Source organism: Acanthisitta chloris, unplaced genomic scaffold, assembly GCF_000695815.1.
Source record: "Acanthisitta chloris isolate BGI_N310 unplaced genomic scaffold, ASM69581v1 scaffold1329, whole genome shotgun sequence".
NCBI classification, from domain to species: domain Eukaryota; kingdom Metazoa; phylum Chordata; class Aves; order Passeriformes; family Acanthisittidae; genus Acanthisitta; species Acanthisitta chloris.
In genome coordinates this window covers 122,471-136,567 of record NW_008692882.1, presented here as the reverse complement: position 1 = coordinate 136,567, position 14,097 = coordinate 122,471, and the positions used below count along the sequence as shown (strand labels likewise).

The 14,097-nt window shown below is 37.4% G+C and overlaps 1 protein-coding gene across 1 annotated transcript in view; it reads left to right on the top strand.

Annotated features, from left to right (window-relative positions):
- ADGB (androglobin) overlaps positions 1–9,371 on the top strand; it is a 90,991-nt gene extending 81,620 nt beyond the window's left edge. The window contains exons 29-34 of the mRNA XM_009082824.1: positions 237–421; positions 1,769–1,930; positions 4,139–4,241; positions 6,300–6,387; positions 7,367–7,550; positions 9,180–9,371. Of these exons, the coding sequence (XP_009081072.1) occupies positions 237–421; positions 1,769–1,930; positions 4,139–4,241; positions 6,300–6,387; positions 7,367–7,550; positions 9,180–9,371 (914 nt within the window). The remainder of the gene's footprint in view (positions 1–236; positions 422–1,768; positions 1,931–4,138; positions 4,242–6,299; positions 6,388–7,366; positions 7,551–9,179) is intronic.
- Positions 9,372–14,097: the final 4,726 nt, after the last annotated feature.

Genomic DNA, 14,097 nt, shown 5'->3' with positions numbered 1-14,097 from the left:
TAGGACAAATAAGGTTGGCACAATATGCCCACCTTGTAAGTCTGTTATTAAAAGTTGTTTTGTCCTCACGTTCTTAATAGTACTTGAAAGTGTCACCTAATTAACTGACATTTCTTTGTCTTTCTGTATGGCTGTTTTGTGCTGTTATTCCACCCTGGGTTTTATATGGGGAATTATATTTACAAATAACAATGATGTTCTCTAATTCATCATGCATCAGAACTACATCTGAGTAGTACACAGGGGAAGGGATGAGAAGCATGGCTTTCCCCTGACATTCAATTCTTTTGAAGGACAAATTTCTACAGATATTCCTAAATCAACCAGAAAAGCAAAAGATAAATCCTCTGAGAAGACAAAAAAAGAGAAGTCCCATAAAGAAAGAGCTCAATCTGAATCTCAGGTGAGAAAAAAGCCAAAAATTGGATTTTTTGAATGTGCCATCATTGTACTGAATATAAAGATATTCTTGGGTCTGCAGATCAGTACTGCTAGCACTTCTAGTGTATCCCCTGTGTTTCTCTGTGGCCTGCTTTCCTACCTTTTTGGCTTTACACATGAGAAATGTTGAATTATAACAGTTAAATGTAAAAGATATGCATCCTGGATTTAGAGATGTAATGTGCCAATTTATTTATGTATCAAAGAAATACTGTTTTTTTCTTTTGTTGGTCTAGTTTCTGTCTCTGCTGAAGGTCTTTTAAATTCCAGGAATTCGCCATATTCTTGTCCTATTAGTCCCTCATTGTAGTGGCTTTCATGGGTTCCCAGGGAGATGAAATAGGTCTCTCCACTATAGTCAGTTCCTGTCTCGTGTGTCACAATTGTCATTAGCTTGCAGACATACAGTGGCAGAAAAATTGGTATCTGCTTGCTTACTTGGAAATTCTTCTCATCTGTGGTGGGATAATCTGCATGTGCTGTGGCTGACCAAAAAGGCTACTGCCATCCTGTATGCCTTAAAAGGAATAATTGACGTCATGGATTGCAAAGAGATTAATGGAAGGCAATGAAGAAACTGATGGTTCTCGGGAGTTCTTCAGTCTGCCGCTAAAACAGATACAAGCTTCAAGATAGAACTCTCGCAGATAAAGAAGATGCCCACGTTTAGTCTCAAATAAGAGCTGAACTCCTAAGTCTACTTCCAAATCTTGGGCTTAAAACTTCTTCAGGTGGTATAGTTTCCAGAAATATATTCAGCACGGTATCTCAGTCATTGGTCAGACAGCAGAATAGTCTCCTACGTTTCAGTCACTACTTACCCTATGGTTCTGGAGAAGCCATGTGGTAAGGTGGTTTAGGGAGTTTTGGAAGTGGATGGAAAATAACCTTGTAAGACAGAGCAAGGTTTACTTCTATGCAAAAAGCCTAGTTAAATATAATAAGGCTTCTAGTAAAAAAGCTTGTGAAAGGAAGGAGAGGAAAAGAGGGGGGAAAGGAGAAAAGATTGGCAGGGAGGTAAGACAATTGCATGAAAAATCACGATATAACACTTTTTTCAGACAAACTGTTCAGAAGAACTTAGAGTGTGGAGCATGTTGTATGGGAGTGGGAAAAAGCATGTAAACAATATACCTCAAAGAGCTTCCAGACATTGCAAAGTAATCTTCCTTTCCTTTGGCAGCCACTCTTTGTGTCATAATGCATGTCAAAGTCTGTCAATGCATAATGTATATCAGTCAGAAAAATTACCAGGGCACAAAAACATAACTTCATCCTAAAGAGTGGTAGTAGATTTATACCGATGAATGCATTATGTTCATGATACTTTCAGGAAGCAGTTTCAAGCAAACCATGCTGGACTTTACGTCTGGTTAGTGAACAGAGTGAGGCAGAGTTTCTGGAGCTGAAGAAAGACACCCAGCGAGCAGATGAGATCAGAGCCATGAAACAAGCATGGGAGTCTGCAGAGCCAGGAAGAGCTGTCAAGGTAATCTCAGTGTGCTATCTCTGCAGTGATGTTTATTCACAAGTTCCAGAAGCTCCTGTAATGGTAGAGCAGTTGCCATAACAGAGTCACTTCATAAGTCACCACTCTGTGGAAGACAGGAAATTTTACGCAGTTTAAGGAATTAAAAGTGATTGTCTGCGTGAATTCTGGGCAGGAATCCAGATCATCTACTTCAGGCTTCTGTAGATCACTGAGACTTTAGATTCTACTTTATAAAACAGAAAAGTTTCTCCTTAGAAAGCCCACTGCCTCTACACAATTGAAAAGCTGCTACTTGTGACAAGTTTAATGTTTAGCATGAACAGATTCTATTGAGAAACACACTGCTATAAACATGCCAAAATGATTTCTCTTGAAGAACTGGCATCTGGTCATATCACCACTCCAATTTTTCCTTGCAGCCAGGATTTCCAAATTCATTCTGGGTTGCAGGTTGCCCATGAGCCTGTATGCTCTGTATGAATTCACTGTTTTGGAGAAGCAATACCAATTCAGTTGTCAGCTGCAGCTGGCTGCTTTTGACACGATGTATGCTTAAGATAGAAAAATAATACGTTCTTCCTAGCAAAGCAAAACGTTGCACTGCTGATTCAGAATTGGAAGCAGCATTGCCAAAAAAAAAAGACAAATAAAAGAGCAAAATGCAATCTTTAAACTTGCCTCTCATTCCCTATCACCACCACCACCATTGCACATTGAGGAATACTCAGCCAGAACCCCCAGCTCAGAAGCAATTTGTCTTTCTTACATTACTTTTCAGAAATGAACCTCAGACATGGATCTTCCTAGTTAGTTTCAGATTTTCTCAATTCTTTTCAGTGCATTCAAAGCTCAGAACTTATTTCTGACACTACTCTGTTAAATTCTGGTCTAAGGAGAGATGCAGCTCTGCAGTGTTGATTGGCTGGGCTGAGACTGAAAATGCAAGTATAGCCTCCTAAAGAGTGGCTGGAAATTAATCCCCTTTGATGTGTAAAGAGTCTCTTCAGAATGCTGGTTCTATCACCGTTGCCTTTTTTGATCAGAAAATCAACTGAATTGCAACTACAGGTTCCATTTTAGAAGCCCCTTATGTCTGTGAAATTTTTCTAAAACAGCTATCGTTAAGAAAAATTGCAGCAACCACATGTAACATGCTAAAAACAAGGTCTAAATTTGGGGTCTGCTATTCCTCTCGCCTTTCTTCTCCATCACCCTGCCCCAATGTCTGCCCATTCCAAGCATCACAGACCCTCTGACTCTGGGAATTGAGTGCCTGACTCCAGGCTGACCTTTGTCTACTCTGTCCCTTCTGGCAATCTCAGCACTCAGGAGAAAGCCCAGCAAGCCAAAGTCACCTTCTGAAAAGACAGAATTGGTGATGTCTGGTTTTGACATCAAAAGTAATTGAGTCTGAAGGGCTTGCACCCACAGGTCCCACTTCTCAGAAGGAACTCTAAATCACCAGGCTATAAGAGCTCCTCTGGGGAAGTAATATTCCCTAAGGAAGTGCAGTAGCCATACATTCAGCTATGAGAGAACCTTGCTTTCCAGTTTGGGGGGTTTTGGTTTGGTTTGATTTTAATCCAAATATTATTTTAAACTGCCTAGAGATCAGTGATTTTCCAGTATTTCATTGGACAATGATCTTTAATGTAAGTATTCAATGTCTCAGGCATCTTTTCTGATTCCAGCTCCAGGCAGAGTTGCATACTGCACCCTGGTGTTCTGTTTGTTACTGACAGCATCATTTTCTCATTTGGGATATGTGCTAAATACAGCCAGTATGCCTTGACTGGAGTGAAACCATTCAAAGTGTACTGCCCATTTTTCATTTTTCTGAGCTCCATCTCACAAAGATTTATTTAGGGGTGCTTACTCATTTACTCCAGAGACACTTGATACAAATTAAAGATGAGCTGAAAGTACTAATGTTAATTTATTTCTTCTCTACACAACACATTGAAGCTAAAAAAAAATAAACGTTCCAAAATATTACCAGAAAAATTGGATGTTTAATGGTGACAGGTTATAAAACCAGTAAAATATACTCACCAGTAATCTGAAGTAGTATCCTATCTCACACAGGCTCAGTTTGAAGATTTACTCTCTTACTGACCACTTATAGAATCCTACTTTTGAAAATTCCTTGGGATTTAAAGTATGCAGTAGAGGTTTTCTTATTTGGATTAAAACTTTGATCTCTAGGCTTTCCAGGAACGTGTGCGCTTTATTAATAAGCATTCTGTGAGAGATTCAGAGGAGCCCACAGCTGGGACTGCCCATTTAACCCCTGGCTCAGGAAAAAGAGGTAAGGGTATAACTTTCAGTGTCTTCAGTTCATCGCTTTCAGCTCTTTAAAAAAGATTTCTGCATTTAAATGCTGGTAGTAAATGGATAGAACAGACCCAATAAAGGTGTCCAAATGCACAATGGCACACTTACTCTCTCTCTTGTCTATCCCTTCTTTGTTTTAATTGTTTCATTGCTCTATTTCCAGACACAGATACAGCCTCACAGCTCTTGGAGGCTGCCAAGTTACCCTTAAGCAAACTTCAGGTAGTCCTTCTGTGTGGCAATGAGGCATGGGCTCCATTCTGTTCACACACAAACACCTTTATTTTCTCTCCCAGATAGCTTTTATACAGCTTCCTTGTACATCACCCATCCTCCCGAATATTTGTCTGCTCATAATTCCTCTTTCTTATCTCCCCGTTTGCATAATATCTACAGTCCTCAGCAACAGTCCTCAAGTTTCTTCTCCACATCCTCTTTCCAGGTGTTGTTTGCACTTACTGTTCCCACAGTTTCTTGCTGACCAAAACAAGCACATCATGGCAGTCGTCCAGTGACTCAGGGTCTACTCCCACACTTCTGTAATAGAATTCTAACCCTAGTTTAACCTGAAATTTTTGAAAGTTTACTGGAAAGCACCTACTCCTTCAATTCCAAGTTGAGTACCAGATGTCATCAGTGTATAAATGTTTTTACAGTGTTTAGCAGCTGAAATACTCAGTAAGAGACTAATACATCTAACATGCATTTTCTTTATGTTAATGTTCATGGAAACCGTTCACGGACAGTGTTCTGGAAGTGAGGTGTCAAAAAGTGCATACTGTGTGTGCATCAGCTCCCTGGCAGCTTCCATAAGTGCTGTCTAATTTTATATTTAGTGGTTACAACTTCTGTGGATTCTTATATGTATTCCCTGCCAATTACTGAACTCTGATGAAAAGCTGAACTGGGTGCAAGGCTGCAAGCTGTCTGTTCTTTCTTCAGTGAGTAATGCTGAGATCAGGCCATCACAAAAAGGAAAGAATAATACCCAGTCTGATTGTGACAATATCTGGTCATGGTTCATGTGCATGGACCTAGAACCTGTGACCAGTACAGAAACTGAGATTAGTATTTTTCCATTCAGGTAAGTAATCCTCACAGGAACTTTTCAGAACTTAAAGCAGAAGTTATCCTCACCTAATGCCTTAGACAAACACAATATTGGTTAATTGAAAAAATATTAATTCCTCTGAGCTACTGAGTAAGGACTTCAGAATTAATGGTTGTCTACCGAGAGTTTTGTTCTAAACTAAGCATTTGGAATCAAATACAAAGTCTTATGAGGTAAAGAGATGACACCCCAATAACTTTAAGTTGTTGTGGTTCAATTCCATAAAGTGCAGCAATAGGCAATAATGTGATTGAACACTTCTGTAAACACTTCTGTAAACACTTCTGATACTTCAGTATCTTCATGAGATCTGAATCTGATATGATGGCAAGTTTCTCCATCATATCAGATGTGTCATTCTATTGTGGGAATCCTACAATAAAACATACTATGGTTACTATCCATATGGTTTAAAAAAAATCTAACACTTCAGAATAACAATTTTAATATGTCATGGGATCTTTTGTACTTTAGACTGGAATTTCCTAAACTAAATCTCTGCCTAAAAGGGAACACAATTTTTTACAATTACACCCAGGACTGGACAATTAGATTTTATTGATGATTCTTTTTCATAAAAGGATTCCTTCCTGATTAGAAACTGGTTTTATATTCTTTAGACACTGCAAATTGAATGTTCTTGCTTAGATTTACAAACTTTCTCAAGTACTGTGGATTTAGTTAAAATCCATTTTACTTTCACTCTAGCATGTGTGGGTTTTTTGCAGCATCTTTGATTCTGTCATGAGTGTTGGAAATAGAAGAGCAGAAATATTATATCCTCTCCAATCCATATTCCCATTTAATAATGTATTTTGCTGAGCCAAAAGAAGAAAAATTTTTATATGAATTTAGATGGAGGCTCCTAGCATAACCGAATAACCAGTTTAATCTGTTCTGTTTTGGATTTTCTTACCACAGGAAAGAAAGCATCACAAGCAGCTATTGACTCAAGATTACAAATGCAGCAAAAAAAATGGGAGCCTATAGACCTTAGCCCTTACATGAGGTAAACTGCCTTAATATACGTGCAAGCAGCTGAATCACTGCACTGCATGTAATGTCTATGTGACATAAACCTTTGAAGAAAGTGCATGTTCAGGCAAATACACCTATTTCAGTGGTCATGTTGAGAGGAGCACGTACGAAATTTGTCAGCATGTTATGATAGTTGAAAATACTATATTTAACAAATGTAGTTCAGTTAATAACAACAGTTAATAGCTGAAATAATTATACTAATTATATTTCTTATTCCAAAGAACTATATTATTAAACATGTTGATATGAACTTATCAAGCTAATTTACATGCACCTGCATGTTTGCCCTACTGCAGCTGGAACCCACTTCATGCTTAAGTCCATTTGTATTCAATGTGGTATTTTTTCAGTTCATTGATTTTCAAAAGACATTAAAACATGATGAAAAAAATGCCCAAATTAAATTTTAAATGGAAAGGGAAACTGGTGTTATATTGGAGTGAATAACATTAAAACAGTAAAAAATATGGCAAATATCTTCCACTAGCTCGAATCTGGTTAGCATTTCATTTGTCTTCAGCCCCTTGACTTTTACAATAGTCATTTAAGTCAGGATATAAAAATATATTATCCACTTATTTGCCATTATGCCAAAAGAAAAAAAAATACATTTGTCTCAAGGAGAAATATAGTATCAAAAACTTCTGGAAATATGATATTTCTTGCAAATTGAAAGTAAGTGTCACATGTAGGAGTTTTTCATATGCTCAAATATGAGCATGATTTCACAGAAATTTTTTAAATAGTCAATCAAGCATAAGAAGACTTGGCCTCAGGAGTGTACTTTCTAATTGGCACTATATATAAGCAGAGGAAAAGTGACTCCTTAACCATATCTAACCCTAGGATGGTGACATTGCCAAATATGCACATATAGGTATTAAACAAAATATGCAACACCCAAAACTGTATTTGAAATGAGACAAATATCTTTGTATTTCCTTCAGAAAAACAATGTCTGAGTCTGTGCTGAGAAATGAGTCTCTCATTCAACAGCAACAGATACGTAAAGAGGAAAAAATCAACAGTTTTAGGGAACATCGAAAGCTGGATTTGGAACAGAGAGAAAAAGAGCAAAATGACAGAGCTTTATTGAAGCAAAATATTATTGAAATGTATGAGAATCTGCAGGTAGGTTTTCAAGATTACTTTCCAGTCACTATTACCATGATGTCCATTATCAAACTTTGGTAGTCAATACCAATAACTAAAAGCAATTAACAAACTTGAAATTTCACTTGGGCAAAGGCTAAAACTAGAAGTTCTAAAGAAAAAAAATTAGTACTTCACAGCATCCTTAATATGATATTCTGAGTACTTTCTTGACCCAGCTTGCTGCAACAACACTATTTTAAGAGTATCACCATGAAAGGATAGTTATAAGTCAGAATAAATGAAGCATTTGACATATATGACCACGTGCATATTAGGTAAAGCATTTCCAGTTTGGCTATTTTTTTTGTAGTCTTGTAGAGGGCTCTTTGGAATGTAATTTTTTTTTAATTTACACAGGAGGGCAAATTGCTCCTAATGTGTCTTACAGCAAAGTTAGAGAACAGTTTTCTTGGAATATGCATGATACCAGCAAACAAAGAATTTGAATTATTAATCCATAAAAAACCATGTCTATAAATAATAAATTTGGCAGCATTAGGGTAGGATCCATTGTGAGGATTAATTCAGCCAATGCATTGCACATGAAATTGGTACAAGTATATTACAAAATTGGCTTAACTGTTGAGCATCAACAGGAACGAAGTTATTTGTTACACAGTGGTGATACAATACCCACTAGCAATCAACTGATGGTTATTCAGAGCTCTTAGAACTGGATAAGAGACAGTAAAATAATTTTACTTCAAATCAACCTATTTACAGAAATCATTTGAAAACATCTCCTTAACAAGTTCCCAGACAGCCTGATTTATATCACTCTACTACAGGTCTGCAAGGAGCCATAGTTCTCTAGCAGTGATGTTTGATCCTAATAAGAATGAATGTCCAGGCTTTCAAATGTTTTGGATGAATAACATATCATATATTAGAAGGGCAAATTTTTCTCAAGAGTGTTTCCTCAGCTCTTTCTAGAAAGTATTTCCATTAAAAATGTGTCACAGTATGAATTTAAAATGAGAGTTGTTTGTGAATATGCACACTGTGCTGATAAGCACTTTTGCAGGTTTTTTATCTGTAGACCACGGAGAACTAGATAAAGGTATCCAGGTATTCCCATTTTCCAGGATGGAAATGGAAAAGAAAAAGGTATTCAGAGGTGTCCATGTCCTATATAAATATAAGAAGTCAAAATATAAAAATATATTTGTCTTGTTGAAGGTCACTGTGATTTAGGCTCCTTTAGTCTCCAAAAAGGCTTGAACTCCTAAGTCATTTTGCCATTTCTGACAACTAGTTTTTAATGGACATGTTGAAGACAGCAAAGCAAACCAGTAACTGAGGAGACTCTAGATCCAGATGGGTAACTAGTCTCTTGCCCCATTCTCCTTTTCACACAATTAGCTTATTATGCTAGCAGTTTAAAAAGGATTTTCATTAACTTTCTCTTCTTCATAATGAAAAGATTGACATATGGCTGTTTCCTATGAGAAATCAATACAAATCCAAGGAGAAAAAAAAAAAGAGAGATGCTCTTGCTCTCCCTATACTTACAAAGTGAAACAGAACAAGAAGGATGCAGCTGCTTGTGATGAAGTCAAGATTCATGTGTTGGGGGGGGTGGTATTGCTGTTTGTTTTTGGCTAGGCATCCTTAGATGAAAGCCGACGCAGAGTCCACAGCATTCGGGAAGAATACAGAAGTAAGCTGCTAGAGGCTGAGCGCAGGAAACAAGAAGAACTGGCAGCTCAGGAAGCATCCCTACAAGCAGAGGAAAAGAAGAAAAAAGCAGAGGAAAAAAAAAAAAACCATAGCAAAGGTTTAGGGAAAAAAAAGTAGTAGTTGCTCTCACTACTGAATTGTATTTAACAGTTTGGAAAAGAAAGTTTATATGCAAAGTTGAGAAAAAATGTTTGTTATTTTCCAGTATTTTCAGCAACTATATCACCTTTAATCTCTTTGCCTGTTGCTGGTGAAAAAATTGATCTAGTATTCTTTTTAACAAAGTGTTTGGTATTTTGCTTCTCATACAGGTACTCACTACTATTACAGTTTATTACTGGAATAAGTTTTGCAATAAAATTCGTATTCCATTCAGACTCTTCTCCCAAAAGTACAGTGTTTCATCTTTTTCCAATCAAAACAGAACCAGTCAAGAATAAATCAGAGTTGAAACAGTGAATGCAACCTGTCAGTTTTGAAAGTCATTCGACCTGGCAGAAACATGAGCTCCTTAAGTGGATGACAATTTGTGGAGTTTATCATAATTAAATAGTGGCATACCACACTTTTCATATGCCAGCATTGGAAGGCTTCCCAAAGCCTGGTTCAGTAGGCACTCACAAGCTTTCCGTGTACTGTAGGTTTTTTTCCCTTCCATCATTCTCTTACATGTTTTTGAATGTCACAGTAACTCTCTGTAGTGACAAACTCTTGTCACAACCTTCCAAGTCTTGTTAAATACTCCTTAAAACCCTATTACTCTCTTTTTTTATCTTTCCTAAGCTGTATTTTGCCCATGGTGTCTTTGCTGAAAGTGACTAATTGCAATAGACTCTCAGCTGGAATTTAAAAATATTTCTTATGATTAGAACCACTGTGTGAATGAAGTGGCAATCACAGGCTTTTTACATGAAGACTGAAATATTTCTTCTAAGCTCTTGCTTCCATTGGCATAGAATTCCTGTTTGTGGTTTTGTCATCAAACACAAAAAAATACATGCATTCATACTCACAAGCTATCACTCTGTACTCTGAGACAATGATAAAAACTTAACAATGGTGAAAACTCTCTCTAGACCAACAGAGCTGGTTTAAATGGCTTAAAGAATTTTCTGTGTATGCAGTCACAAGCAGAAGCTTGGGAAGTTAGACTAAGTACATATTGTATACATACAATACGTCCAGGATATCCAAAAGCATTTCATTATCTAGGCAAGGTGAGAAACCATGAAACTCACCTATTTAAAGCAAGAAATATTTAATGTTTAATAACAAGAAATGTTATCCTTTGCATTCTGGCTGCTGGTACTGGCTAGCCATGGCATTTGAAACTAGCCTTTCTTCTGCATCTTAACGACATACCAGATGTTCAGCTTCTGCTGGTTTTGCTCACCTCTGTTTTATCAGTACCTCACTAGCTGGCTTGAACTTGACTCATTCCTCTATCAGTTCTGTGATGTCTGTGCTTTGTACATCATCACACCTACACACCTGCTGTGATGCCAATGCCTCCATTCAGCCTCCTTCCTCATATACATCATAGACTAAATTAACTAGCTTGAGTTCTTGTGTTTGAAAAGGAAGAGTTGAAACCAGAGTCCTAAAAGTGCACTGGTGATTTTTATTTCAAAGAGCAAGAGGTAAGTTTTGTTTTGACCCATACAGGCTGCAAATAAAAAGCCTGTCTGTCTTTTGCTATAATTGCTCTTTGTCCTCCCTATTTTGGAGTATGGCATATACTGCTTCATAATATTCCATCTTGTTTCCATGGCAATAGCACGTGTTGGTTGTCTTCTTATGTGAATCTCTAATGAGCTTCTGTAGAGGAAGCTCAAGCTGAAGTTCTGTTCTTCATGTCACTGCAAACGCTATAATGACATTCTGTTGTAAAAATCAATCCAAATCCAAAAGCCAACATTATCGACATCTAAATGTCAAAAATTCTGCTAATAACCTGCATGATCACAACCCGTCCCCACATGTAATCAGCTATCAACTGACTTAAATTCAGACACAGTGTACTCAGATCTACTAATGTAGATCAAATCTTGTTCTGATGTTAAACGCAATTCCAAGTTTCATAATTTTCTCATTTTGAAGAGTCATGTGGCATCGTTGAAATCTGCTGTGTGGCTTGTGAATGTCTCTATTGGCTCATTTATCATTTCAACAACAGAAATGATGAGAGAGTCAATTACTATCACACTGTTTAATTGCATGTACTTTGGAGGATGTAATGTTTTAAGAGAAGTACAGTAACAGTTTTACTAAACCCCTGTGCATATTCCAGAAGAACAAAATATTCACTTACCTCATAATGGAGCCTGGGAGAGAAAAGACCGTGTTTGGATTGTGCCAATGAATTTAGGTATATTGTACTCAGAAACAGATGACTGATGGAATTTCATATGCATCAGTTTTACACCAACACAACAGCTTTTTACATGGTGCACTGTATTACAGGCTAAGTTAGTGGGGAAAGATGTACAAAAACTAAAACAAAATGTAACTGTATTTCAAAACAGCCATTTGCAGTAATTTCAGGAACCATCATGCTTAACATTTTGCTGTAAGAAAAACAAGAAAAACTGCATGCTGTGGTTTTATTGATAGGATTGTTACCTCCAGTTTGTACACCAAGCTGCCCAATAGTCAAATTATGTGTTCACATGGATAAAAGATATTTACTCCTTTGCCTTCTAGGAGTAAGACAACTTTTAAGCACCATAATCTTATAGTATGTAACCAGCCTTTATATCAAAGGAATTTACTCTAATAAAAGCTCTGGAATCTGGATAGTCATGAGTCCTGCTTGTACTCATCTTGGCCATACAGGGCCAGATTCACTATGAGCATAAGGACAAGCTTTAAATTATGTGCTTTCTAACTCAGTGAAGAACTTCAGCAAATGACTCAAACATGAGGTCAGGCCCATTACAGAATAGAATATAGAGGGAAAGCTTTTCTGCAAGAAGGCATAAATGCTTAACCTTTTAAGGTGACAGTCGTTTTGGAGTTGCAATAGAAGCATAGCTGCATCCAAGTGTACTACACCAGGTATCTGGTGGCATCACATCACAGAAGAGAGGGTTTGGGGGAGTGGGAGTGGGAGCAGGGGTTGAACAGGGATTCTAACATTTATGATAGAAAATCATCCCTGAGAATATATGCACAGTTTGTCACACAGCTTCTCATTTTTTTTTATGGAAGGACTCTGTGTATGAAAACCAGCAGATATAATTACATTGATCTCTAAATGTTGCAGTTTAGTTGTCTTGTGACTTGGAGAATTGCATACTTCTCTCCTTAAATGCCAAGTCTGACTCCTGGAGACAAGTATGACAATAGCCATTCCGTTACATACATAAAAAGAATAGCGTACCCCAACAGTTCAGAAATCCTGATCTGTCTCTGGCAGAAGACTGTGTGCTTCTTGCACAGCCAGTCTCCAATATTCTGGTAAGATTTTATGTTTTTGTGATTCCCCCACATCTCAAGTACTTCCAACTCATGAACCAAATACAAAACTAATTCCAATCTCTGCATTTAAAACACAGTCGAACAGTCTGTTAGTATCTAATCATCACTGAGGATTTGCGCAAGAAGAAGCAGTTTCAGGAAACCAGCACAGGGGCATGTGAGAGACATACCTGGCTTTCATCCCGTGGACCGGCTATTCAGTTTGAGAAACCCAGTGAGCTCAGAGCTTAGGGCAATACTGGAAATATTTTACAATTATATTTGGTTTTTGGCTGGAATTTTGAATATTGATTTAGAGATTCCTGAGAGCAGACGGCATCTTTCAGAGTATCTTTAAGGTTGAGTTGCATTTTTTTGTAGCGGTAAAATGAAAAGAATTCGTATCTTGTTCTCTTTCCTAATATTCATTTCTCTTTTAGTTGAAGTATACCCAGTGGTACAAAGGAAAATGCCACTACTCAGTCGAAATTTGTAAAAGTTTTGATGGAAACTGCAAATGCTACAGGAGAATGACACAATGTTAGATTGCATTATGAATAATCCCTAAAGAATTCATCAGAGGTTGACTGCTTTAATTCTACATTGTAGGAAAAATGGTAGATTCACAGTGTGATGCAGGTACCTGAGAAAGAAAATTAGTCTTTGACTTGATAATTCAGTTTAATGAGGATTAACTCTGTAAAGAGTTATTCACTTGTAATTATTCTTCATAGGTGTGTACTGTTAAGCTTTAGCAGCTTTCACTGCTTGATCCTTTTCTTTTGACCAGCTACTACGAATTAGAAAGGATCTTTTTCATTACAATATGTATCTGCAGTTACTTTTTAATGCAAGTAGCTTCATTAATCTTCAAATTACTTGTCCCATCTGCTTTGCTTTAATTTGGCTGGCATTTACACAATGAGTTGCAGACCAAAAACCAGACCAAGCGCGTTCCAGGTTGCCTCGCTGCTGAGACAAGCAATGTGCTGTGAAACCAGGCTCAGCTCTGAGCTGCCAGCCTGCTCACCCCAGCAATGTGCAATTTACCCGCTCTGTAAGGCCTCATTTTAATTCAAGGAAGAGACAGAATTTATGCACATGCACAGCATTTCCCCTCCAAAAGGCAAGAAAAGTGTCTACATATTTTGTCTGGCAGAAAACATAAGAGAACAGCTTTGCATAATCACATGGAAGTTTGCAGGATGAAAGAAATCTCATTCTCAGAGCCCTTTTTTTCCTCTCATTCATTTCTTGAATCAGCCCTAATAGATTCATAGTCCAGGTAATGTTTCAATTATTTAAATATTCTTGTTATTTGCAGAAAAACAAGATGCTGTTGTCCTCCATCTCAAAGGAGGACAAAGACAAGAAAGAAGTAGAA